This window comes from Ranitomeya imitator, chromosome 1 (assembly GCF_032444005.1).
Source record: "Ranitomeya imitator isolate aRanImi1 chromosome 1, aRanImi1.pri, whole genome shotgun sequence".
Lineage (NCBI taxonomy): Eukaryota > Metazoa > Chordata > Amphibia > Anura > Dendrobatidae > Ranitomeya > Ranitomeya imitator.
Genome location: NC_091282.1, coordinates 1,120,979,594 through 1,121,006,885, shown reverse-complemented (window position 1 = coordinate 1,121,006,885; position 27,292 = coordinate 1,120,979,594). Strand labels below are relative to the sequence as shown.

The 27,292-nt window shown below is 42.4% G+C and overlaps 1 protein-coding gene across 2 annotated transcripts in view; it reads right to left on the bottom strand.

Annotated features, from left to right (window-relative positions):
• SGCZ (sarcoglycan zeta) overlaps positions 1 to 27,292 on the bottom strand; it is a 2,021,747-nt gene that overhangs the window by 229,415 nt on the left and 1,765,040 nt on the right. For both annotated transcript variants that reach the window (XM_069744428.1, XM_069744427.1), the window contains one exon: positions 18,560 to 18,647. In XM_069744428.1, coding sequence (XP_069600529.1) covers positions 18,560 to 18,647 — 88 coding nt within the window. The remainder of the gene's footprint in view (positions 1 to 18,559; positions 18,648 to 27,292) is intronic.

The window sequence follows — 27,292 nt, the reverse complement described above, 5'->3', positions numbered from 1 at the left end:
TCTAATTTGATGAGAGAATGCCTATTGGCTCACCAAAAGCACATAAATTCAGTCTCTCTGGCCATAGAAGATCAAGAGAACAGAAGTAGGAGGAAAAATATCAGACTCAGGGGTATACCAGAGTCCATTGCCCAGAATCACTTAATAAAGTCTGCAAAGATATTTTCTCCACCATCTTGAGCCAAGACCGAGAGGACGCTATTATAATTGAAAGAGTCCATAGAGCGCTCAGACCGAAACCTAAAATCTCTGATCCACCCAGGGATGTCATCTGTGGTCTTCTAAATTACCTTGACACTGCAGCAATTTTGGCAGGAGCCAGAGAGAAATCCCCATTGATGTATGGGGACACAAATTTTCAAATTTTTCAGGATATTTCACCCTCTACTCTATCTAAGAGGAAAATTTTGAAACCGCTGACAGATGTACTGATAGCTAATGGACTGCGATTCAAATGGCTCTTTCCATTTGGTATCGGGATCACTAAAGATGGACGTCAAGTCACCATTCGAACCCCGAAAGATTTGGAAAACTCTTGGGACTTATTGGATATTAATCTAATTAAAGTTCCTTCCTGGATGCCTTTGGATCTTGGACTGGACATTCCGAAACTAGACAGGCAACAGGAATGGTCCACAAAGAAGAAATTCACCTCACCAAAGGTCAAGAAGAACTCCTTCAAAAGACATCTAGCATGAACTGCTCTAGGGTCTTTCTTTTTCTCTCTATTTCGTTGGACCTGAACTCGCCCTTGAGTTTTACTGCTGGACGAGGAACCATCGTTGTTCCTTGGATTTGAACAGGGTTCCAGTTACCTCTCATCCTCATCAATACCCCTTTTATATTTTATATTTACATTGTTTATTGACATTGATTGTTAATATTTGTACTGTTCACCAATGTGGATGTTGTTTGTGGGTGTTGGAGGAAGAGGTCAATTTTTGGTTGAGCTCAATTTCTCGTGAGAGCATTTCAGGCTGTTTATACTGTTTTATCTTCTTCGATTGCTGATTGGGTCAATTTATGTCTCATCTTTAATGTTGGGGTCTTTAATCCCCCTTACCAAAGATGAGAATGCTTATGTATATAGTTTCATGCTAATTATTGTGTTATTCTACCCCAGGTGTACACTTCTGGCGTTAAGACCTCCTACTCCTGTTACCAATGGCTAAAAAGAATCAGAGAGACTCGGTCACAATGGCCTCATTCAAAGTAAAAGGTATTAACATTCCTGCAAAGAGTAGTCAAATACTCACATTGCTTCAGAAAAGTGGTGCACAGATTCTTCTCCTCCAGGAAACACATTTCAAAGTAGACAGAGCCCCTAAAACCTCATTTTCTCACTACCCTACATGGTTCAATAGCTGCTCTCCCTCAGCAACAAAGGGAGTTAGCATCGCTTTCAAAAAAGGGCTTCCTTTCACTTTAAAAGACTCTCTAGCAGATGCAGAGGGTAGATATATCTTTGTGAAAGGTTTTCTAGTCAATACCATGATCACATTCGGGAATCTATATGCCAATAACAAGGAACAAGCGGGTTGGTTATCTACAACCCTAGATACACTGGCCTTGTTCAAGGAGGATCTTTTGGTTCAAGGCGGAGACCTTAACTTTACGCTAAACCCACATCTTGATACTTCAAATGGCAAGTCCTCTATACCACTAAACGAGAGGAAAAATATTTCGCACAACCTAAGTTCATTAAATCTGATTGATCCATGGAGACTTCTGCACCCCACTACAAAAGACTTTACTTTTTATTCAACACCACATAACTCATAGCAAAGACTAGATTATTTAGTGTTGAAATCTTCATCTGTTTCACTAATTAAAGACACATCAATAGGTTCTATCCCAATATCAGACCACGCTCCTATCTTTCTAAAATTACGTATTACCTCTCTTCCACGAACCGTCCCGACATGGAGATTAAACGACTCCCTGTTAGACAATAAGAACCATGTATCCCAATTAAAGTCTCTATCACTAGATTTTTTAGAGAAAATATATTGGAGAACGGCACTACTCCCATTATTTGGGAAACCCACGAGGCAGTCCTTAGGGGTGAACTAATAACATAGAGCGCCTACATTAAACGAGAGAGAGATAGGGAAATCTCTTCTCTCTTACATCAAATTGGTCTGATGGAAAGCCGAACTGAAGAAATATGACACCCGCACTGCCGTAATTAGTTAGACCCTTGTGACTCAGGGGTATATGTAATGTACCGTATATGCCTTTTGTCAAAAGAAAACATCAATCGCCATGAGCATTCCACCTGGGTGCTGCTTCAGAGAAAAAACAGTTCATATTAGAAGTATCCAAAAGGAAAAAAGTGAGAGCGCACTCACCGGTGGTGAACTTCAGCGATTTATTTACACATAGTTACGTGATGCAGGGAGGGTGGTGAACACACGCAGGACGACAGCTGTTTCGTGCTATACAGCACTTCGACAGGACCTGTCGAAGTGCTGTATAGCACGAAACAGCTGTCGTCCTGCGTGTGTTCACCACCCTCCCTGCATCACGTAACTATGTGTAAATAAATCGCTGAAGTTCACCACCGGTGAGTGCGCTCTCACTTTTTTCCTTTTGGATACTTCTATCTGGTCTGATGGAAAGGCTTCATAAAAATGATAGATCTGAATGTTCACTAGCTGACCTTTGTGCTCTGCATGGCCGACTTAAAGATGTACTAAACATTTCTACTGGCAAAATGCTTGCACGATGTAGACAAAAAGTCTTTATGCACGGCAACAAAGGTAGTAAACTTACATCCAGGTTACTTAAAAAACAAAAAGAAAAATATTTCATAAAACAGATTTGCTTAAATGTTAGAACTAATGAATCAAAGGACATAGCTCAAGCCTTTCAAAATTACTACCACTCGCCGGATAATTTAGACACACCCGTTTCCATGACAGACCCCCTCCAGGCTTAACAGAACATACATAACTTCCTTACACTACTCTCTTTATCAGGGATTTCCTCTCTGGGCCAAGCCTTACTCTTTAAAGAAGTCACGACCCAAGAATTGACAGATATATTAGCGACTATCCCAAACGGGAAATCCCCAGGTCCAGATGGCTTTCCCATATTCTACTACAAAAAATTTGCAGATGTTTTAATCCCATGCATAGTTGAACTCTTTAACTCCTTTCTAAGAGGCACGACACCCCCCCAGACCTTAGAAGCTTATATTACAATAATCCCTAAGGAGGGGAGAGATGACACCCTGTGCAGCAGTTACCGCCCTATATCATTGCTTAACACAGACGTTAAATTATGGGCCAAGCTCTTGGCAACTAGAATCAATTTGGTTTTGGTGCACCTGATCCTCCCTGACCAAGCTGGGTTCCTAAGAAGCAGAGAAGGTAAAGACAATTCCACCAGGATTCTGCAGGCCATCTCCTATGCAAAACATACGCATCAGCAACTCGCGATTCTCTCTACTGATGCAGAGAAGGCTTTTGATTGTATAAGTTGGCACTATTTGGTCTGTGTCTTGCAGAAATTTGCCTTCCCCGCTCCATTTATTGAAGCTATAATGTCCTTGTATGCTCAACCCACAGCTAAAGTCAGAGTTAATGGAATCCTATCAGAATCCTTTAAGATAAGCAATGGTACTAGGCAGGGTTGCCCTCTCTCCCCCTCCTTATTTATTCAGGTCATGGAGACACTTATACAACATATTAGGCAAGACAGGGAAATCAGAGGAGTTAGAATAAACCAATTAGAAGTAAAAGCAGCGGCCTTTGCAGACAATCTCTTACTTTTGACTTCCAACCCGAAAACCGCTTTCCCAAAGCTGTTACAAACCTTCATGTTATTTGGGGACCTTTCTAATTTTAAAATCAACATTGATAAGTCCGAAGCCCTTAATATTTCAGGAAATGCGTCGGATATTCACTTCCTGACATTGCCCTTTAAATGGCAAAAGACAAAATCAAATATCTTGGCATCTTTATCTCCAAAGACCCAAACTCCCTTTTTCCCTATCCTGGAGAACATTAGAAGCCTTCTCACCTCATTTGACTTAGCCTGTCTAGGATAGTGTTATGAAAGGCAATTCAGTACCACAATGGACATAGCGGTCAGAGCACATACCGTGATCTGACAATTACTCAAAATCATAGAACGAGCTCTGAGACGTGGGAACTCTGCAGACCGCAATCCCTAATCCTCTCCAAACAACACTAGAGGCAGCCGTGGATTGCGCCTAACTCTGCCTATGCAACTCGGCACAGCCTGAGAAACTAACTAGCCTGAAAATAGAAAATAAGCCTACCTTGCCTCAGAGAAATACCCCAAAGGAAAAGGCAGCCCCCCACATATAATGACTGTGAGTAAGATGAAAAGACAAACGTAGGGATGAAATAGATTCAGCAAAGTGAGGCCCGACAGAGCGAGGATAGGAAAGATAACTTTGCGGTCTACACAAAACCCTAAAGAATACCACGCAAAGGGGGCAAAAAGACCCTCCGTACCGAACTAACGGCACGGAGGTACACCCTTTGCGTCCCAGAGCTTCCAGCAAAACAATTAGACAAGCTGGACAGAAAAAATAGCAAACAAATAGCAAAAAAGAACTTAGCTATGCAGAGCAGCAGGCCACAGGAATGATCCAGGGAAAAACAAGTCCAACACTGGAACATTGACAGGAAGCCAGGATCAAAGCATTAGGTGGAGTTAAGCAGAGCAGTACCTAACGGCCTCACCACATCACCTGAGGTAGGAAACTCAGAAGCCGCAATAACACTTTCCTCCACCAACAGAAGCTCACAGAGAGAATCAGCCGAAGTACCACTTGTGACCACAGGAGGGAGCTCTGCCACAGAATTCACAACAGTACCCCCCCTTGAGGAGGGGTCACGGAACCCTCACCAGAGCCCCCAGGCCGACCAGGATGAGCCACATGAAAGGCACGAACAAGATCGGGAGCATGGACATCAGAGGCAAAGACCCAGGAATTATCTTCCTGAGCATAACCCTTCCACTTAACCAGATACTGGAGTTTCCGTCTTGAAACACGAGAATCCAAAATCTTCTCCACAATATACTCCAACTCCCCCTCCACCAAAACCGGGGCAGGAGGGTCAACAGATGGAACCATAGGTGCCACGTATCTCCGCAACAATGACCTATGGAATACATTATGTATGGAAAAGGAATCTGGAAGGGTCAGACGAAAAGACACAGGATTAAGAACCTCAGAAATCCTACACGGACCAATGAAACGAGGTTTAAACTTAGGAGAGGAAACCTTCATAGGAATATGACGAGAAGATAACCAAACCAGATCCCCAACACGAAGTCGGGGACCCACACAGCGTCTGCGATTAGCAAAACGTTGAGCCCTCTCCTGGGACAAGGTCAAATTGTCCACTACATGAGTCCAAATCTGCTGCAACCTGTCCACCACAGTATCCACACCAGGACAGTCCGAAGACTCAACCTGTCCTGAAGAGAGACGAGGATGGAACCCAGAGTTGCAGAAAAATGGCGAAACCAAAGTAGCAGAGCTGGCCCGGTTATTAAGGGCGAACTCAGCCAAAGGCAAAAAGGACACCCAGTCATCCTGATCAGCAGAAACAAAACATCTCAGATATGTTTCCAAGGTCTGATTGGTTCGTTCGGTCTGGCCATTAGTCTGAGGATGGAAAGCCGAGGAAAAAGACAAGTCAATGCCCATCCTACCACAAAAGGCTCGCCAAAACCTCGAAACAAACTGGGAACCTCTGTCAGAAACGATATTCTCTGGAATACCATGTAAACGAACCACATGCTGGAAGAACAATGGCACCAAATCAGAGGAGGAAGGCAATTTAGACAAGGGTACCAGATGGACCATCTTAGAAAAGCGATCACAGACCACCCAAATGACTGACATCTTTTGAGAAACGGGAAGATCTGAAATAAAATCCATAGAGATATGTGTCCAAGGTCTCTTCGGGACCGGCAAGGGCAAAAGCAACTCACTGGCACGAGAACAGCAGGGCTTAGCCCGAGCACAAATCCCACAGGACTGCACAAAAGTACGCACATCCCGCGACAGAGATGGCCACCAAAAGGATCTAGCCTTTAACTCTCTGGTACCAAAGATTCCAGGATGACCAGCCAACACCGAACAATGAACCTCAGAGATAACTTTATTCGTCCACCTATCAGGGACAAACAGTTTCTCCGCTGGACAAAGATCAGGTTTATTAGCCTGAAATTTTTGCAGCACCCGCCGCAAATCAGGGGAGATGGCAGACACAATTACTCCCTCCTTGAGGATACCCGCCGGCTCAGACAAACCCGGAGAGTCGGGCACAAAACTCCTAGACAGAGCATCCGCCTTCACATTTTTAGAGCCCGGAAGGTACGACATCACAAAGTCAAAACGGGCAAAAAACAGCGACCAACGAGCCTGTCTAGGATTCAACCGCTTGGCAGACTCGAGATAAGTCAAGTTCTTATGATCAGTCAATACCACCACGTGATGCTTAGCTCCTTCAAGCCAATGACGCCACTCCTCGAATGCCCACTTCATGGCCAGCAACTCTCGATTGCCCACATCATAATTTTGCTCAGCAGGCGAAAACTTCCTGGAAAAAAAGGCGCATGGTTTCATCACTGAGCAATCAGAACCTCTCTGCGACAAAACAGCCCTTGCTCCAATCTCAGAAGCATCAACCTCGACCTGGAACGGAAGAGAAACATCTGGTTGACACAACACAGGGGCAGAAGAAAAACGACGCTTCAACTCTTGAAAGGCTTCCACAGCAGCAGAAGACCAATTGACCACATCAGCACCCTTCTTGATCAAATCGGTCAATGGTTTAGCAATACTAGAAAAATTGCAGATGAAGCGACAATAAAAATTAGCAAAGCCCAGGAACTTTTGCAGACTTTTCAGAGACGTCGGCTGAGTCCAATCATGGATGGCTTGGACCTTAACAGGATCCATCTCGATAGTAGAAGGGGAAAAGATGAACCCCAAAAATGAAACCTTCTGCACACCAAAGAGACACTTTGATCCCTTCACAAACAAAGAATTAGCACGCAGGACCTGAAAAACCGTTCTGACCTGCTTCACATGAGACTCCCAATCATCCGAGAAGATCAAAATGTCATCCAAGTACACAATCAGGAATTTATCCAGGTACTCTCGGAAGATGTCATGCATAATGGACTGAAACACTGATGGAGCATTGGCAAGTCCGAATGGCATCACTAGATACTCAAAATGACCCTCGGGCGTATTAAATGCAGTTTTCCATTCATCGCCTTGCTTAATTCGCACCAGATTATACGCACCACGAAGATCTATCTTGGTGAACCAACTAGCCCCCTTAATCCGAGCAAACAGATCAGATAGCAATGGCAAGGGGTACTGAAATTTAACCGTGATCTTATTAAGAAGGCGGTAATCTATACAAGGTCTCAGCGAACCATCCTTCTTGGCCACAAAAAAGAACCCTGCTCCCAATGGCGACGATGACGGGCGAATATGCCCCTTCTCCAGGGATTCCTTCACATAACTGCGCATAGCGGTGTGCTCAGGCACGGATAAATTAAACAGTCGACCTTTTGGGAATTTACTACCAGGAATCAAATTGATAGCACAATCACAATCCCTATGCGGAGGTAGGGTATCGGACTTGGGCTCATCAAATACATCCCGGTAATCAGACAAGAACTCTGGAACCTCAGAAGGGGTGGATGACGAAATTGACAGAAATGGAACATCACCATGTACCCCCTGACAACCCCAGCTGGACACATGGATTTCCAATCTAATACTGGATTATGGACTTGTAGCCATGGCAACCCCAACACGACCACATCATGCAGATTATGCAACACTAGAAAGCGAATATCCTCCTGATGTGCAGGAGCCATGCACATGGTCAGCTGGGTCCAGTACTGAGGCTTATTCTTGGCCAAAGGTGTAGCATCAATTCCTCTCAATGGAATAGGACACTGCAAGGGCTCCAAAAAAAACCCACAACGCTTATCATACTCCAAGTTCATCAAATTCAGGGCAGCGCCTGAATCCACAAATGCCATGACAGAATACGATGACAAAGAGCAGATCAAGGTAACGGACAGAAGAAATTTTGACTGTACCGTACCAATGGTGGCAGACCTAGCGAACCGCTTAGAGCGCTTAGGACAATCAGAGATGGCATGAGTGGAATCACCACAGTAGAAACACAGACCATTCAGACGTCTGTGTTCTTGCCGTTCAACTCTGGTCAAAGTCCTATCGCACTGCATAGGCTTAGGTTTAACCTCAGGTAATACCGCCAAATGGTGCACAGATTTACGCTCACGCAAGCGTCGACCGATCTGAATGGCCAAAGACATAGATTCATTCAGACCTGCAGGCATAGGAAATCCCACCATGACATCCTTAAGGGCTTCAGAGAGACCCTTTCTGAAAATCGCTGCGAGCGCAGCTTCATTCCATTGAGTGAGTACGGACCACTTTCTAAATTTCTGACAATATACCTCTATCTCATCCTAACCCTGACACAAAGCCAGCAAATTTTTCTCTGCCTGATCCACTGAATTAGGCTCATCGTACAGCAATCCGAGCGCCAGGAAAAACGCATCAATATTACTTAATGCAGGATCTCCTGGCGCAAGGGAAAATGCCCAGTCTTGAGAGTCGCCACGCAAAAAAGAAATAATAATTCTCACTTGTTGAGCTGGGTCACCAGAGGAGTGAGGTTTCAAGGCCAGAAACATATAATTACATAGTTACATAGTTATTAAGGTTGAAGGAAGACTATATGTCCATCTAGTTCAACCCATAGCCTAACCTAACATGCCCTAACATGTTGATCCAGAGGAAGGCAAAAAAACCCCATGTGGCAAAGAGTAAGCTCCACATTGGGGAAAAAAATTCCTTCCCGACTCCACATACGGCAATCAGACTAGTTCCCTGGATCAACGCCCTATCAAGGAATCTAGTGTATATACCCTGTAACATTATACTTTTCCAGAAAGGTATCCAGTCCCCTCTTAAATTTAAGTAATGAATCACTCATTACAACATCATACGGCAGAGAGTTCCATAGTCTCACTGCTCTTACAGTAAAGAATCCGCGTCTGTTATTATGCTTAAACCTTTTTTCCTCCAAACGCAGAGGATGCCCCCTTGTCCCTGTTTCAGGTCTATGATTAAAAAGATCATCAGAAAGGTCTTTGTACTGTCCCCTCATATATTTATACATTAAAATAAGATCACCCCTTAGTCTTCGTTTTTCCAAACTAAATAGCCCCAAGTGTAATAACCTATCTTGGTATTGCAGACCCCCCAGTCCTCTAATAACCTTGGTCGCTCTTCTCAGCACCCGCTCCAGTTCAGCTATGTCTTTCTTAAACACCGGAGACCAGAACTGTGCACAGTATTCTAAGTGTGGTCGAACTAGTGACTTGTATAAAGGTAAAATTATATTCTCCTCATGAGCATCTATGCCTCTTTTAATGCATCCCATTATTTTATTTGCCTTTGTAGCAGCTGCCTGACACTGGCCCCTGAATATGAGTTTGTCATCCACCCATACACCCAGGTCTTTTTCATTGACGGTTTTGCCCAGAGTTTTAGAATTAAGCACATAATTATACATCTTATTACTTCTACCCAAGTGCATGACCTTACATTTATCCCCATTAAAGCTCATTTGCCATTTATCAGCCCAAGCTTCTAGTTTACATAAATCATCCTGTAATATAGAATTGTCCTCCTCGGTATTGATTACCCTGCAGAGTTTAGTGTCATCTGCAAATATTGAAATTCTACTCTGAATGCCCCCTACAAGGTCATTAATAAATATGTTAAAAAGAAGAGGGCCCAATACTGACCCCTGTGGTACCGCACTGCTAACCGCTACCCAGTCCGAGTGTGCTCCATTAATAACCACCCTTTGTTTCCTATCCCTGAGCCAGCTCTCAACCCACTTGCACATATTTTCCCCTATCCCCATTATTCTCATTTTATGTATCAACCTTTTGTGTGGCACCGTATCAAAAGCTTTTGAAAAGTCCATATACACTACATCCACTGGGTTCCCTTGGTCCAATCCGGAACTTACCTCTTCATAGAAACTGATCAAATTAGTCTGACATGAACGGTCCCTAGTAAACCCGTGCTGATACTGGGTCATGAGGTTATTCCTCTTCAGATACTCCAGTATAGCGTCCCTTAGAATGCCCTCCAGGATTTTACCCACAGTAGAGGTTAAGCTTACTGGCCTATAATTTCCGAGTTCAGTTTTTGTTCCCTTTTTGAATATTGGCACCACATTTGCTATACGCCAGTCCTGTGGCACAGACCCTGTTATTATGGAGTCTTTAAAGATTAAAAATAATGGTCTATCAATGACTGTACTTAATTCCTGCAGTACTCGAGGGTGTATCCCATCCGGGCCCGGAGATTTGTCAATTTTAGGGATTTGTAGACGCCGCCGCACTTCCTGCTGGGTTAAGCAGGTGACATTTAATTGGGAATTTTTATCACTAGTCATTTTGTCTGCCATGGGATTTTCTTGTGTAAATACTGATGAAAAAAAGTCATTTAGCATATTGGCCTTTTCCTCATCCTCATCCACCATCTCACCCAGACTATTTTTAAGGGGGCCAACACTATCATTTTTTAGTTTCTTACTATTTATGTAGTTAAAGAATATTTTAGGATTATTTTTACTCTCTCTGGCAATGAGTCTCTCTGTCTCAATCTTTGCTGCCTTGATTTGCTTTTTACAGAATTTATTTAATTTTCTGTATTTATTTAATGCCTCCTCACTACCTACTTCCTTTAATTCTCTAAATGCTTTCTTTTTGTCACTTATTGCGCCCCTTACAGCTCTATTTAGCCATATTGGTTTCCTCCTATTTCTAGTATGTTTATTCCCATACGGTATATACTGTGCACAGGTCCTAGCCAGGATGCTAATAAACGTCTCCCATTTTCTTTGTGTATTTTTGTGTCTCAGGACATCGTCCCAGTTAATTGCACCAAGATCCTCTCTCATCCGTTGGAAATTTGCCCTCCTGAAGTTTAGTGTCCTTGTAACCCCTCTACTACACATCTTTTTAAAGGATACATGAAAACTTATTATTTTGTGATCGCTATTTCCCAAGTGACCCCCAACCCTTATATTTGATATGCGGTCTGGCCTGTTGGTTAATATTAGGTCTAGCAGTGCCCCCTTTCTTGTTGGGTCCTGAACCAGTTGTGAAAGGTAATTGTCTCTCATAGTTGTCACTAACCGATTAGCTTTGCTGGAACTGCAGGTTTCTGTTCCACAATCTATTTCAGGGTAGTTGAAGTCCCCCATAATAATGACTTCTCCTTGAGTCGCAGCTTCATCTATTTGCTTTACGAGGATATTCTCCATTGCTTCCATTATTTTTGGAGATTTATAACAAACCCCTATCAGTAATTTATTATTTTTTCCCCCTCCCCTTATCTCCACCCACAGGGATTCTACATTTTCATTAAATTCACCTATATTATCGCGCAGGATGGGTTTTAAGGACGATTTTACATATAGACACACCCCTCCCCCTCGCTTATCTGTACGGTCATTTCTGAACAGGCTATAGCCCTGCAAGTTAACAGCCCAGTCATGGCTCTCATCCAGCCACGTTTCAGATATCCCCACCATGTCATAATTATGCTCCAACAACATTAGTTCTAATTCGTCCATTTTGTTGGCGAGGCTTCTGGCATTAGTATACATGCACTTTATGTTCCTCTCTGTACTTCTATTTCTTAAATTATTAACTGTTCTGACCCCACCCCCCATGCCACCGCCACCCCCAACTTCCTTATTTGTGCCCAGGTCTCTGTCTGCACTATCTTCCCCTCCTATAAAATGAATACCTCCCCCCAATTCCTAGTTTAAACACTCCTCCAACCTTCTAGCCATTCTCTCCCCCAGCACAGCTGCACCCTCCCCATTGAGGTGCAGTCCATCCCTAGCGTAGAGCCTGTAGCCAACTGAGAAGTCGGCCCAGTTCTGCAGGAACCCAAACCCCTCCTTCCTACACCAATTCTTGAGCCACTTATTAACCTCCCTAATCTCCCGTTGCCTCTCTGGCGTGGCACGTGGTACCGGCAGTATTTCGGAAAATACCACGTTGGAGGTCCTTGCTTTCAGCTTGCAGCCTAATTCCCTGAAATCATCTTTAAGGACCTTCCACCTACCTCTAACTTTGTCATTAGTGCCAATGTGCACCATGACCGCTGGGTCCTCACCAGCCCCTCCCAATAATCTGTCCACCCGATCAGCGATGTGTCGGACTCGAGCGCCAGGTAGGCAGCACACCGTTCGACGATCCCTGTCTTTGTGACAGATTGCCCTATCTGTTCCCCTAATAATTGAGTCGCCCACTACCAGCACCTGTCTGGCCTGCCCTGCTCTCCTATTTCCCTCCTTACTGGAGCAGTCACTCCTCCGGCTTTCAGAGGACATGCCTGGCTGCAGCAGTGCTACCCCTGTACTGGCACCCCCCTCATCTGCCAACTTAGCAAACTTATTGGGGTGTGCCAGGTCAGGACTAGCCTCCCTAGCACTCTTCCCTCTACCCCGCTTCCTAACTGTCACCCAGCTTCCTACTTCACCATCCTGCAGCTCCATCCTACCATCCCCCCCCTCATCTGTCCCATTGAGCGTCTGCTCCGTGAGCAGAAGACTCCTCTCCATATTGTCTATGGATCTCAGTGTTGCCAGCTGCACATTTAGAGTCAGAATCTGGGTTTCCAAATGCACAACGTGCTCACATCTCGCACAGCAGTATGCACCCTCGATCGGCTGCTCAAGGACTGCATACATGTGGCAAGACGTGCACTGGATGGCATTAACAAGAGTGGAGCACATTTCCTAATGGGGATTGCACCAGACAGAACAGTTCAATAAAAAAAATAAAAATTAAATACAAAGTATTAATAAAAATCAGACAGCAATTCAGTAATTCCTCCCTTGGAAACTCCCTGAATCCAAAGTCACTGAATCACAAGTCACACTTACCGCCGTCCACACTTACGCTCAGGCCACACTCAGCTCGCTCACACTCGCTATGCTGAAGATTTAAAGATTTTTTTTTTCTCTCCCTTAACAGCAATCCACCTTGCTGTCCAAATGCACTTCCAAAAAGGACTGGAGCCCCAAACAGCTGCCCCTTATAAACCCTTAATTATGAGCCCCCACCCTAAGTTAACCCCTTATGAATATAGCTACCCCCAATTCAGCAACTCACACCAATTCACACAGGTATTTGTTAAAGGCTTTCCAAATACCTCTTCACTGAATCACAAGTCACACTTACCGCCGTCCACACTTACGCTCAGGCTACACTCAGCTCGCTCACACTCGCTATGCTGAAGATTTAAAGATTTTTTTTTTTTTCTCTCCCTTAACAGCAATCCACCTTGCTGTCCAAATGCACTTCCAAAAAGGAAACAGTTTGCAATTATTTTTGAAATTCACAAACTTGACTCTATCACCATAAAACAAATCAGGAATAGGAATTCTTGGTTCAAACATAGGCTTCTGAACCACCAAATCTTGAATGTTTTGTACATTTATAACGAGATTATCCATTGAAGAGCACAGACCCTGAATGTCCATGTCCACACCTGTGTCCTGAACCACCCAAATGTCTAGGGGAAAAAAAAGGCAAAACACAGTGCAAAGAAAAATAAATGGTCTCAGAACTTCTTTTTTCCCTCTATTGAGAATCATTAGTACTTTGGGCTTCCTGTACTGTTATGAAAGGCAATTCAGTACCACAATGGACATAGCGGTCAGAGCACATACCGTGATCTGACAATAACTCAAAATCATAGAACGAGCTCTGAGACGTGGGAACTCTGCAGACCGCAATCCCTAATCCTTTCCAAACAACACTAGAGGCAGCCGTGGATTGCGCCTAACTCTGCCTATGCAACTCGGCACAGCCTGAGAAACTAACTAGCCTGAAGATAGAAAATAAGCCTACCTTGCCTCAGAGAAATACCCCAAAGGAAAAGGCAGCCCCCCACATATAATGACTGTGAGTAAGATGAAAAGACAAACGTAGGGATGAAATAGATTCAGCAAAGTGAGGCCCGACTTTTTTAACAGAGCGAGGATAGGAAAGATAACTTTGCGGTCTACACAAAACCCTAAAGAATACCACGCAAAGGGGGCAAAAAGACCCTCCGTACTGAAGTACACCCTTTGCGTCCCAGAGCTTCCAGCAAAACAATTAGACAAGCTGGACAGAAAAAATAGCAAACAAATAGCAAAGAAGAACTTAGCTATGCAGAGCAGCAGGCCACAGGAATGATCCAGGGAAAAACAAGTCCAACACTGGAACATTGACAGGAAGCCAGGATCAAAGCATTAGGTGGAGTTAAGTAGAACAGTACCTAACGACCTCACCACATCACCTGGGGTAGGAAACTCAGAAGCCGCAATACCACTTTCCTCCACCAACAGAAGCTCACAGAGAGAATCAGCCAAAGTACCACTTGTGACCACAGGAGGGAGCTCTGCCACAGAATTCACAACAGGATAGGTAGAGTGAACATTTTTAAGTCATGTATCCTACCCAAAATCCTCCATGTCATGAACATGGTTCCCATCTCACTTCCGAAATCTTTCTTTAACACACTAAATAAAATTATCTCAAAATTCATCTGGAAAGCTAAAAAAGCTAGATTACCCTTTAAGAGTGGGTGGTATGTAAATATTATCTCCACACCAGGGTGTGGTCTGGGCTTAAAAGCTGGACTCTAGAGGCCATCTGGGTTCAGCAAGGCTGGATAGAGGATCTCCAGTGGTTTGTGTCCTGAGGAGGAAAGACTGAACCTATGTTGCTCCAGAGCGAACAGCTCCCGCAAGTGTATGGACTGTGTTACAGATTTTGTTTTCTTTTTGCAGTTTTTCCTGCTTTGCCTGAAGGGCCCTGCTTATTTTTCCCCTCGTGTTGGTTTATGATGCTATACAATAAGCCAACAGAAGATTTAAAGAAACAATGTTCCTGTTTTCTAACTCCAGGTACTGCTAAGTGAGTTGAACTGCCACATATGGCATTAAAAGAGTTAAATTTTGGTCTCATCTGACCAGACAACAATTTCCCAGTATTTCAAAAGCTGACCTAAATGTTATTGAGAAAACTATAAATGCACTTGAATGTGCTTTTAATTCACCAATAGAGTCTTGCGTGGTGAGCATGTCTGAAATCTTTTTAGAGAGCACCTGGTCATGGCCAGTTTAGGTGAAATTATGTTCATTTCACTACCGTATTATAGCACCAACAGTGTTCACTGAAACATTCATAAGTTTAGACATTTTTCTGTAACCAATGCCTACAGTATATTTTGCAACAATAAGGTTATGAAGGTCTTGACACAGCTTACTGGTTTTACCAATCTTGAGATGCTACTTGTGTGGCACCTTGTTTAATGAGTCACCTTTTTATAGGCCATCACTTGAACCAGCTGATATTATTATTATTATTTTCAGTAAATTGCAGGATTGCTTTCTAATTACAGATAGACTTCAGCTGGTGTCATGACTTTCCATGGCCTTTTGTACCTCTCTTTTTTAATGTGTTCAATTCTTTTTCCTGAGTGATTTCTTATAATTACACATAACTTAATTTATGGACATCTATGGTTTGGATTCTTTATCTGTGTGGTTTGGATAGGTTGTTACTGACATCTAGTGAGTAGGGTTGAGCGACTTTTACTTTTATAGGATCGGGTCGGGTTTCACGAAACCCGACTTTTTCAAAAGTCGGGTTGAGTGAAATTGGCCGATCCTATAAAAAGTCGGGGTTGGCCGAAACACGAAACCCAATGCAGTCCATTGGGTTTCCAATGGTTCCCAGGGTCTGAAGGAGAGGAAACTCTCCTTCAGGCCCTGGGATCCATATTTAAGTGTAAAATAAAGAATTAAAATAAAAAATATTGCTATACTCACCCTCGGACGCGCCCTGGTACTAACCGGCAGCCTTACTTCCTTAGAATCAGCGTGTGAAGGGCCTTAGATGACGTCGCGGCTTGTGATTGGTCGCGCGACCGCCCATGTGACCGCTCGCGCGACCAATCACAAGCCGTGACGTCACCGAAGGTCCTTCAAGCGCTGATTCTTAGGAAGGAAGGCTGCCGGAAAGAAGCAGGGCGTGTCCGAGGGTGAGTATATTCCTATTAGGTATATGGGCGGTCGCGTGACCAATCACAAGCTGCGACATCATCTAAGGCCCTTCACGCGCTGATTCTAAGGAAGGAAGGCTGCCGGTTAGTACCAGGGTGCGTCAGAGGGTGAGTATAGCAATATTTTTTATTTTAATTCTTTATTTTACACTTAAATATGGATTCCGATACCGATTCCCAATATTGCAAACATATCGGAACTCGGGATCGGAATTCCGATACCAGATTCAGAAGATCGCCGACCTCATGGCCGACCCCACACAGGGGTCGGGTTGGGTTTCATGAAACCCGACTTTGCCAAAATTCGGCGACTTCTGAAAATGGCCGACCCATTTCGCTCAACCCTACTAGTGAGTATTTAATGTCAATAGCACCTTTAGAAATAAATTATTTTGAAAATTTTATGACGTGTTCAGTTCTTATTTTACCCACTGTATAATGATCATTCATCAGCAATTAAAAAGACAAATGAAAACAGATAAATGTTCCAATATTAAAGGCAGTGTAGACCTGCAGATAAAGTGGTTACCTGAAAGATGCCAGTGAGGGCATTGCATAACAAGTTCAGGTAATGAGTGGGTACTGTATTACTAATATAGGAAAGAAAAGCCAGCTCACCATGTTAGACTGGTTACATCTAGAGTTTGTAGTAATGTCATAAAATTGCAGAAGAAAATCCAGCTCCAAGGATATAAAATCTTCATGTTATTAATAAGATTTTAAAACTATTTTTACATTAAAGTCTTAGTTCATCAATTAAAACACCAATGCATTTCTGGTGCACGTAGCACCTTTACTCATAGTGCATAAAAAATGTTGGGAGTGCACTTAAATGATTTTCTGTATTGGTGAGCACACTGAAGGAATAATACAAGTGGACAAGAACATTTGGAAAAAGTTATTAGAAATAAAGATGAAGATTTTGTATCCATGGAGCAAGATCTTCTTCTACAATTACATGATTGTATTACTACACAGATTGATCCGATTGGTCCTTTAGTGACGACAGCTTTTGATTGTACAATTCAGAACTTTCAGAGCTACAATTAATGTATTGTTCTTTGTCATGTCTTGATCTTTATTATTTATTATACAAAGAATTAATGGACGTCGTTCTAAAGTCCCGCATACCTTATTTTGCCTCCAATAGATATATAGCACTGCATCTTTTACAGAGAAATCACTTTTACAGTAATAGACTTGTTCATATGTTCACATGTTGCATCTCTTAGGCTACGTTCACACTAGCGTTCGGCTAGTGTGCGTCGCGCTAGCGTCGGGCGACGCAGCGGCGACGCACGCGTCATGCGCCCCTATTTTTAACATGGGGGACGCATGCGTTTTTGCTTGTTGCGTTTTCTGACACGTGCGTCTTTTTTGACGCTAGCGTCGGACCAAGAAAATGCAACAAGTTGCATTTTTCTTGCGTCCGATTTTCGTCAAAAAACGACGCACGCGTCGAAAAACGCAGCGTTTTTGCGTGCGTTTGCACGCGTTTTTCGGTGCATTGTGCTTCGCGTCGCCGACGCAGCGGCGCACAACGCTAGTGTGAACGTAGCCTTAGCAGTAAAGAAGCTGCTTACAAAAACGGTTTAACTGTATGTTTGCTTCATTCTTGTGGTCTTTTGGTACATTTTTGCTGTGTTTTTTCTGCATTTTGTATACAGATTACATTAGACATTTCCAATTCATTTTAGAAAAAAAAAAACAATTGTGCATGAGATTTCTGAAATCTCATAGTTTTGGCTTTTACTCTAAAAAGTAGCTTTTAATTTGCATAAAAAATACAGTAAAACCACAAAGTGTGAACATAGCCTTAGTGTTTAAAGTAACATGATAATTATTTAGAGCGCCCTATTAAAGTAAAAGTAATGCAATATTCTCTGACATATTCTAATCAATTTGCCAATTATTATTATATCATCCTAAAAACAAATGAATAAACCAACAAAACTGCTAATACTCTACTTTGCATGCAAATACTTATGTGTCCAACTGAGTTTTAGCCCATACTTTTACACATCTTCTCATTAAAAAAAAAAAGTATAGCTGATCATAAAGACACATGCAGGAAAAGAACGCTTTTGATTTCCTGTGAAGCAGTAGGACTGTGAAACTATGATTACAAAGGTTGGACTGGCGGTCAAAGAGACATGGTAATTATAATGTGAGAAATGAAATGAAGGGAGAAAGGAAGACAATGATGTACAAAAGACAGGGTAAATCGCACAGTAATAATAAAATAACACTTCAATAAATAAAATACTTTACATACTATATATTATAATCCATGCAAATATTAAAATAATTGCAATAAAACAGTACCGCAATTCTTGAAGAAGAGAAGGAAAAACTCACCTACTGTCATTTGACCTGTTAGTTGACCATTCGGGTTCCTTGCATTTACTGTTACATTCCTGTCTGATTGTAACACCAGTGCACTGTCCTGCAACAATGAAGTATAATTTTGGAAGATGCTATGCTTAAATAGAATCATATTAATAGGTACATAGAAGTAAAGCCCACTGAAAGGCTACAATCAAACATGCATTGTACATATCTGTGTGCTGTCCAATTTTGCGTGCCAGGGAACGCAAGTGCCAACATAACTGGAACAGCGATGGCACAGGAGGTGAGTATACACTACCATTTAAAAGTTAGTCACTTAGAAATGTCCTTATTTTTTAAAGAAAAGCACAGTTTTTTCCAATGAAGCTAACATTGAATTATTCAGAAATACACTCTATACATTGATAATATGGTAAATGACTATTCTAGCTGCAAATGTCTGGTTTGTAATGCAATATCTTCATAGTGTATAGAGGCCCATTTCCAACAACCATCACTCCAGTGTTCTTATGGTACTTTGTGCTTGTTAACTGTGTAAGAAGGCTAATGGATGGTTAGAATACCCTTGAAAACCCTTGTGCAAGTATGTTAGTACAGCTGAAAACAGTTTGGCTGATTAGAGAACCTATAAACCAGACCTTCCTTTGAGCTAGTTGAGATTCTGGAGCATTACATTTGTTTTTTCCATTAAACTCTCAAAATGGTCATAAAAAAAGAACGTTCATGTGAAACTCGACAGTCTATTCTTGTTAAGGGTTATGAACAGACAAATCCAAGTTTGAGGTGTTTGGATCACACTTAAGAACATTTGTGAACAACTGAAAAGATGCTGGAAGAGTGCCTGACACCATCTGTCAAGCTTGGTGGAGGTAATGTGATGGTCTGAGGGTGCTTTGGTGCTGGTAAAGTGGGAGATTTATACAAGGTAAAAGGGATTTTGAATAATGAAGGCTATCACTCCATTTTGCAACGTCATGCCATACCCTGTGGACAGTGCTTGAATGGTGCCAATTTCATACTACTACAGGACAATGACTCAAAGCACACCTCCAAATTATGCAAGAACTATGTAAGGTTTTAGACAATTTGCTATATCTGCTGTTATTTTTAGTAGAACCTAGTTTATCCTGTCGGCAATTTTGTTTTCTGTTCTGCTGTATCTAACATACATAGTAACATAGTAACATAGTTAGTAAGGCCGAAAAAAGACATTTGTCCATCCAGTTCAGCCTATATTCCATCATAATAAATCCCCAGATCTACGTCCTTCTACAGAACCTAATAATTGTATGATACAATATTGTTCTTCTCCAGGAAGACATCCAGGCCTCTCTTGAACCCCTCGACTGAGTTCGCCATCACCACCTCCTCAGGCAAGCAATTCCAGATTCTCACTGCCCTAACAGTAAAGAATCCTCTTCTATGTTGGTGGAAAAACCTTCTCTCCTCCAGACGCAAAGAATGCCCCCTTGTGCCCGTCACCTTCCTTGGTATAAACAGATCCTCAGCGAGATATTTGTATTGTCCCCTTATATACTTATACATGGTTATTACATCGCCCCTCAGTCGTCTTTTTTCTAGACTAAATAATCCTAATTTCGCTAATCTATCTGGGTATTGTAGTTCTCCCATCCCCTTTATTAATTTTGTTGCCCTCCTTTGTACTCTCTCTAGTTCCATTATATCCTTCCTGAGCACCGGTGCCCAAAACTGGACACAGTACTCCATGTGCGGTCTAACTAGGGATTTGTACAGAGGCAGTATAATGCTCTCATCATGTGTATCCAGACCTCTTTTAATGCACCCCATGATCCTGTTTGCCTTGGCAGCTGCTGCCTGGCACTGGTTGCTCCAGGTAAGTTTATCATTAACTAGGATCCCCAAGTCCTTCTCCCTGTCAGATTTACCCAGTGGTTTCCCATTCAGTGTGTAATGGTGATATTGATTCCTTCTTCTCATGTGTATAACCTTACATTTATCATTGTTAAACCTCATCTGCCACCTTTCAGCCCAAGTTTCCAACTTATCCAGATCCATCTGTAGCAGAATACTATCTTCTCTTGTATTAACTGCTTTACATAGTTTTGTATCATCTGCAAATATCGATATTTTACTGTGTAAACCTTCTACCAGATCATTAATGAATATGTTGAAGAGAACAGGTCCCAATACTGACCCCTACGGTACCCCACTGGTCACAGCGACCCAGTTAGAGACTATACCATTTATACTATACTTTGCTCTTAACCAGCATGGAGTTCTCAGTTTCAATGTTTCTCTGCCACTTGCCCTTTTAAGCAGCATCAGCTGTTTGATCAGTGCTTCAGAATCATGTCTGCATTTTACTTGTCACCTTGCTCCTGGAAGTCTTGGACTTATTATCCTAAACACCTTCTACTTCAGATCCTTGGACATGTGTGGACTCAGGAATCCCTCAGCTTACCATCAACATTGGCAAGGGAAGTAGAGAGAGAACCTTTAACCTGTTTCTGTGACTAGATGGACTTAAGGTTTATTCCTGCCTGTCTTGTATCCTGCCTGCAGCTGTGTTAACCCTTACTTGTATGAAGTAATACAAGAGCTACTTAAACAAGCCTGTGTCTTCTGTGTTTCCTTGCACCCAAGTAAAAGACTCTATGCAGACTGTATTTTATATTTGACAAACTATTTAGGGAAGAAGCAGACAGCTGGTAGTAATAATAATAATAATAATAATAATAATAATAATCTTTATTTTGTTTATATAGCGCTAACATTTTCCGCAGCGCTTTACAGTTTTGCACACATAATCATTGCTGTCCCCAATGGGGCTCACAATCTAAATTCCCTATCAGTATGTCTTTGGAATGTGTGAGGAAACCGGAGTACCCGGAGGAAACCCCCTTGCACAATTCTGTCTCTGAGCGTCTTGGCCAGATCCTTTGACCTCATGATTCTTATTTGGTCTGACATGTACTGTGAGCTGTGAGGTCTTATATAGACAGGTGTGAGCCTTTCCAAATCAAGTCCTATCTGTTTAATTAAACACAGCTGGACTCCAATGAAGGGGTAGAACCATTTTCAGGAGGATCACAAGGAATATTAAATACAGACTTAAATATGAGTGTTTGTGCAAAGATTTTGATCTTTTTTATTAAATTTACAAAAATTTCTACATTATTGTTTTTTATCAGTCAAGTTGGGGTGCAGAGTGTATATATAGTGCCTTGCAAAAGTATTCGGCCCCCTGGAACTTTTCAACCTTTTCCCACATGTCATGCTTCAAGCATAAAGATACCAAATGTAAATTGTTGATGAAGAATCAACAACAAGTTGAACACAATTGTGAAGTTGAACAAAATTTATTGGTTGTTTTACATTTTTGTGGAAATTCAAAAACTGAAAAGTGGGGCATGCAATATTATTTGGCCCCTATATTTTCAGTGCAGCAAACTCACTCCAGAAGTTCATTGTGGATCTCTGAATGATCCAATGTTGTCCTAAATGCCTAATGATGATAAATATAATCCACCTGTGTGTAATCAAGTCTCCGTATAAATGCACCTGCTCTGTGATAGTCTCAGAGTTCTGTTTGAAGCACAGAGAGCATTATGAAGACCAAGGAACACAACAGGCAGGTCCGTGATACTGTTATGGAGAAGTTTAAAGCCGGATTTGGATACAAAATGATTTATAAAGCGTTAAACATCCCAAGGAGCACTGTGCAAGCTGACATATTGAAATGGAAGGAGTATCATACCACTGCAAATCTACCTAGACCCGGCCATCCCTCTAAACTTTCATCTCAAACAAGGAGAAGACTGATCAGAGATGCAGCCAAGAGGCCCATGATCACTCTGGATGAACTGCAGAGATCTACAGCTGAGGTGTGACAGTCTGTCCATAGGACAACAATCAGTCGTGCACAGCACAAATCTGGCCTTTATGGAAGAGTGCCAAGAAGAAAGCCATTTCTCAAATATATCCATAAAAAGTGTTGTTTAAAGTTTGCAACAAGCCACCTTGGAAAGACATCAAACATGTGGAAGAAGGTGCTCTGGTCAGATGAAACCAAAATCGAACATTTTGGGAACAATGCCGAATGATATGTTTGGCGTAAAGGCAACACAGCTCATCACCCTGAACACACCTTCCCCACTGTCAAACATGGTGGTGGCAGCATCATGGTTTCAGCCTGCTTTTCTTCAGCAGGGACAGGGAAGAGGATTAAAATTGATGGGAGGATGGATGGAGCCAAATACAGGACCATTCTTGAAGAAAACCTGTTGTAGTCTGCAACAGACCTGAGACTTGGACGGAGATTTGTCTTCCAACAAGACAATGATCCCAAATATACAGCAAAAGCTACAATGAAATGGTTCACAAATAAATGTATCCAGGTGTTAGAATGGCCAAGTCAAAGTCCAAACCTCAATCAAATCGAAAATCAGTGGAAAGAACTGAAAACTGCTGTTCACAAACGATCTCCATCAAACCTCACTGAGCTCGAGCTGTTTCCAAGGAAGAATGGGCAAGAATTTCAGTCTCTCGATGTACAAAACTGATAGAGACATACCCCAAGCGACTTGCAGCTGTAATCGCAGCAAAAGGTGGTACAGCAAAGTATTAAGTTAAAGGGGCCGAATAATATTGCACGTCTCACTTTTTAGTTTTTGAATTTCCACAAAAATGTAAAATAACCAATAAATTGTGCTCAACTTCATAATTGTGTTCCACTTGTTGATTCCTCACCAAAAATTTACATTTGGTATCTTTAGCTGATAAGTTCCAGCGGGCTGAATACTTTTGCAAGGCACTGTGTGTATATATATATACAGTGGGGCAAAAAAGTATTTAGTCAGTCAGCAATAGTGCAAGTTCCACCACTTAAAAAGATGAGAGGCGTCTGTAATTTACATCATAGGTAGACCTCAACTATGGGAGACAAACTGAGAAAAAAAAATCCAGAAAATCACATTGTCTGTTTTTTTAACATTTTATTTGCATATTATGGTGGAAAATAAGTATTTGGTCAGAAACAAAATTTAATCTCAATACTTTGTAATATATCCTTTGTTGGCAATGACAGAGGTCAAACGTTTTCCGTAAGTCTTCACAAGGTTGCCACACACTGTTGTTGGTATGTTGGTCCATTCCTCCATGCAGATCTCCTCTAGAGCAGTGATGTTTTTGGCTTTTTGCTTGGCAACACGGACTTTCAACTCCCTCCAAAGGTTTTCTATAGGGTTGAGATCTGGAGATTGGCTAGGCCACTCCAGGACCTTGAAATGCTTCTTACGAAGCCTTTGTTGCCCTGGCGGTGTGCTTTGGATCATTGTCATGTTGAAAGACCCAGCCACGTTTCATCTTCAATGCCCTTGCTGATGGAAGGAGGTTTGCACTAAAAATCTCACGATACATGGCCCCATTCATTCTTTCATGTACCCGGATCAGTCGTCCTGGCCCCTTTGCAGAGAAGCAGCCCCAAAGCATGATGTTTCCACCACCATGCTTTACAGTAGCTATGGTGTTTGATGGATGCAACTCAGTATTCTTTTTCCTCCAAACACGACAAGTTGTGTTTCTACCAAACAGTTCCAGTTTGGTTTCATCAGACCATAGGACATTCTCCCAAAACTCCTCTGGATCATCCAAATGCTCTCTAGCAAACTTCAGACGGGCCCGGACATGTACTGGCTTAAGCAATGGGACACGTCTGGCACTGCAGGATCTGAGTCCATGGTGGCGTAGTGTGTTACTTATGGTAGGCCTTGTTACATTGGTCCCAGCTCTCTGCAGTTCATTCACTAGGTCCCCCCGCGTGGTTCTGGGATGTTTGCTCACCGTTCTTGTGATCATTCTGACCCCACGGGGTGGGATTTTGCGTGGAGCCCCAGATCGAGGGAGATTATCAGTGGTCTTATATGTCTTCCATTTTCTAATTATTGCTCCCACTGTTGATTTCTTCACTCCAAGCTGGTTGGCTATTGCAGATTCAGTCTTCCCAGCCTGGTGCAGGGCTACAATTTTGTTTCTGGTCTCCTTTGACAGCTCTTTGGTCTTCACCATAGTGGAGTTTGGAGTCAGACTGTTTGAGGGTGTGCACAGGTGTCTTTTTATACTGATAACAAGTTTAAACAGGTGCCATTACTACAGGTAATGAGTGGAGGAAAGAGGAGACTCTTAAAGAAGAAGTTACAGGTCTGTGAGAGCCAGAAATCTTGATTGTTTGTTTCTGACCAAATACTTATTTTCCACCATAATATGCAAATAAAATGTTAAAAAAACAGACAATGTGATTTTCTGGATTTTTTTTTCTCAGTTTGTCTCCCATAGTTGAGGTCTACCTATGATGTAAATTACAGACGCCTCTCATCTTTTTAAGTGGTGGAACTTGCACTATTGCTGACTGACTAAATACTTTTTTGCCCCACTGTATATATATATATATATATATATATATATATATATATATATAAAAAAACACTGCTCAAAAAATAAAGGGAACACTAAAATCCTACATCCTAGATATCACTGAATGAAATATTCCAATTGTAAATCTTTATTAATTACATAGTGGAATGTGTTGACAACAATAAAACCTAAAAATGGATCAATATAAATCAACACTAATATCCCACGGGGGTTTGGAGTTGGAATGATGCTCAAAATCAAAGTGGAAAATGAAGTTAGAGGCTAATCCACCTTCAGTAGAAATGCCTCAAGACAAGGAAATGATGCTCAGTAGTGTGTGTGGCCTCCACATGCCTGTATGACCCCCTACAATGCCTGGGCATGCGCTCGATGAGGCGGTGGATGATCTCCTGAGGGATCTTCTCCGAGACCTGGACTAAAGCATCTGCCAACTCCTGGAGAGTCTGTGGTGCAACGTGACATTGGTGGATGGTGCGAGACATGATGTCCCAGATGTGTCCAATCAGATTCTGGTCTGGGGAACGGGCGAGCCAGTCCATAGCTTCAATGTCTTCATCTTGCAGGAACTGCTGACACACTCCAGCCACATGAGGTCTTACATTGTCCTGCATTAGGAGGAAGCCAGGGCCAACCGAACCAGCATATGGTCTCACAAGGGGTCTGAGGAGCTCATCTCGGTACCTAATGGCAGTCATGCTACTTCTGGCAAACAAATGGGGGCCTCCAAAGCAATGTGGCCCTCCAAAGAAATGCCACCTCAAACCATTACTGACCCACTGCCAAACCGGTCATGCTGAAAGATGTTTCAGGCAGCAGATCACTCTCCACACCATCTCCAGACTCTGTCACATCTGCAACATGTTCTCAGTGTGAACCTGCATTCATCTGTGAAGAGCACAGGGCACCAGTGGCGAATTTGCCAATCCTGGTGTTCACTGGCAAATGCCAAGCATCCTGCACGGTGCTGGGCTGAGAGCACAACCCCCATCTGTGGACGTTGGGCACTCAGACCATCCTCATGGAGTCGGTTTCTAACTGTTTGTGCAGACACATGCACATTTGAGGCCTGCTGGAGGTCATTTTGCAGGGCTCTGGCAGTGCTCCTCCTGTTCCTCCTTGCACAAAGATTGAGGTAGTGGTCCTGCTGCTGGATTGTTGCCCTTTCTATGGCCCCCTCCACATCTCCTGGTGTACTGGCCTGTGTCCTGGTAGCGTCTCCAGTCTCTTGACACTACGCTGACAGACACAGCAAACCTTCTTGCCTCAGCTCGCATTCATGTGCCATCCTGGATGAGCTGCACTACCTGAGTCACAGATGTGGGTTGTAGAGTCTGTCTCACGCTACCACAAGTGTGAAAGCACAACCAACATTCAAAAGTGACCAAAGCATCAGCAAGAAAGCATTGGTACTGAGATGTGGTCTGTGGTCCCCACCTGCATAACCACTCCTTTATTGAGTGTGTCTTGATAATTGGCAATAATTTCCATCTGTTGCCTATTCCTTTTGTACAAAAGCATGTGAAATTGATTGTCAAACAGTGTTGCTTTGTAAGTAGACAGTATGATCTCACAGAAGTTTGATTTACTTGGAGTTAGGTTCTGTTGTTTAAGTGTTCCCTTTATTTTTTTGAGCAGTGTATGGATATGTATATATATATATATATATATATATATATATATATATAAACTAGATGGCAGCCTGATTCTAAAGAATCGGGAGTCTAGAATCCATATATACTTTATTTATTCAAATGTAAGAATAATACAATTAATAAATAATAGTAAGAAAGAACAAAAATAATAGGCAGTATATGGAGAAAACACCAAACAAAAGTTCAAAATTGGTGTGAAAATGTCACTGAACCACTTCACAACTAAATATATATAGTTTTGGTGAATGGTATTATCATTTTTTTGACGAAATTCGGCAGGAGCTTGAAGAGCAACGTCACTGGGCCCGCCTCCACGCAGTAGAAACTTGCTGTGAGGTAAAAATTCAAAAATCACACCAAAATGGCGGGCGGAGTGTGTCACAGTACGGCACGTTTCTGATTGGTCGCTCGCAGCAGGCGGCAACCAATCAGACACTGGACACTGTTGACGTCACTTATCTCCGCACATTAGCTCCGGACATTATCTCCGGACATTAGCTCCAGACATTAGCTCCGGACATTAGCTCCAGACATTAGCTCCGGACAAAGCCACGGAAGTTGGCACAAATTGCAGGAAGTAGTATTCTAGGCAATTATATATTAGATACAGTGGGAGAAATGAGTATTTGATCCCTTGCTTATTTTGTAAGTTTGCCCACTGACATAGACATGAACA